Source organism: Phytophthora parasitica (assembly GCF_000247585.1).
Source record: "Phytophthora parasitica INRA-310 unplaced genomic scaffold supercont2.97, whole genome shotgun sequence".
Lineage (NCBI taxonomy): Eukaryota > Oomycota > Peronosporomycetes > Peronosporales > Peronosporaceae > Phytophthora > Phytophthora nicotianae.
In genome coordinates, this window is record NW_008649083.1 from 22,329 (window position 1) to 23,721 (window position 1,393).

Below are 1,393 nucleotides of genomic sequence, written 5' to 3' on the forward strand. Positions count from 1 at the left end.
AGACGTATATACAGTATTTACGAACAGACATGCGTAATTACGTCTAAGTCTTTTGACTTAATTTTAGTGAGGGCCTGAGTCCTTTAATGAGGATGATGCTGTGCTATCACGTGGTGGTTATTCATGTCCTAAAGTAGGATTTTCCTACTATAGGATGATATTTGGATTCTTTGCTCACAATATCTTTAAAGAAGCAGAACAAGTCGTTCATCTAAACGTCGCGTTCCATAGCGCCGTGGTCTCCATTCTGTCAGCTATCTTCCTGTTGTTAATATTCAAACCGAGCTTCAACAGAGTACGCATGCCACTTTTTCGATATCTCAATGTAAATGTGTTTAACGAGGTTTAAATACAGTCTTTGCAGATTTGGTTTGCGATGGGGAGGCCCCCGAGTGCTGCTCGAAAGCACTTTGTAAAAGTTCCTGGTGTGATGGCTAACAAGACACACTACTTTGTTCGCTGCCGACACTGTCTCAATGCCCACCAAGAGCGCGCAAAGGCGCGCTCGTTGATAACCCCGACACGTCGTGAACCTGATTCCCCGATGCCAGAAAAAATTATTGGCCGTGTGGAAAATTTTACGAGGCACCTTCTGAGATACCATGGTATCGTCGATGGAGAACAAGTGAATCGCCAGCCTCCCCCAATCAGTTTGATACAGCTACAGGAAGATTCTACACAAAACATGGGCTTTAACAGCCTGGAACCACGAGCAGCGTCTATCGGGGCTAAATCGGAGTCAAGTGGGCCCTTTATTAGTTCACCTCATCACCAACGTCAACTGGAAAGACTACTTTTGGAATTTCAGGTATCGCTGGCGCTACCCGATACGTTTGTGGAGCATCCGGCAACGCTACGCCTTTTCAAGTTCCTTAACTCGGAGTGTGTTGGCTTGTTACCATCTCGACGTGTCCTTGGTGGACGCGTCTTAGATGCATGTGGTAAGGAATACTTGGAGCAGAGTGCTACAGTACTACGCAAAGTTCAGGACACTACCGGAGGACGCGTGAATTTTTTAAGTGACGTTTGGCAAAATATCGCTAAAACACATTTATTAGGAGTTCATCTCACTCTTTTTGGCAAAGTATACATCGAAGGTATGCACAGGGTCGATTCTGATCACCACGGGTGTGCAATTGCGCACCAAATGGAGGGTCTGATCGTAAACTTATCACAGAAGCAGTGGGTAATTGGATCTGCAATCACTGATGGAGCTGGACAATGTGGGCGAGCACGCCGTATTTTAGCTCTGCGGTGGCCAAATATCTACTTCGGCAAATGTTTTGCCCACGACATTAACAATCTGGTCAAAGCAGTTCTGAAAACGCCAAGTTTCTGCAAGGTTGCGGACGAAGCATCATCCGCCGTGAATGCGCTAAACGCTTCTTCTTCT

At 45.9% G+C, this 1,393-nt stretch overlaps 1 protein-coding gene across 1 annotated transcript; it reads left to right on the forward strand.

The window, feature by feature from the left end:
* Positions 1–685: 685 nt before the first annotated feature.
* Positions 686–1,209, forward strand: PPTG_18917 (hypothetical protein; the record flags this gene model as incomplete). The annotated part of the gene is made up of 2 exons (XM_008917240.1): positions 686–1,097; positions 1,178–1,209. The coding sequence occupies 2 exons, from the start codon at positions 686–688 to the stop codon at positions 1,207–1,209; spliced, it is 444 nt and encodes a 147-aa protein (XP_008915488.1).
* Between the last annotated feature and the right edge of the window lie 184 nt (positions 1,210–1,393).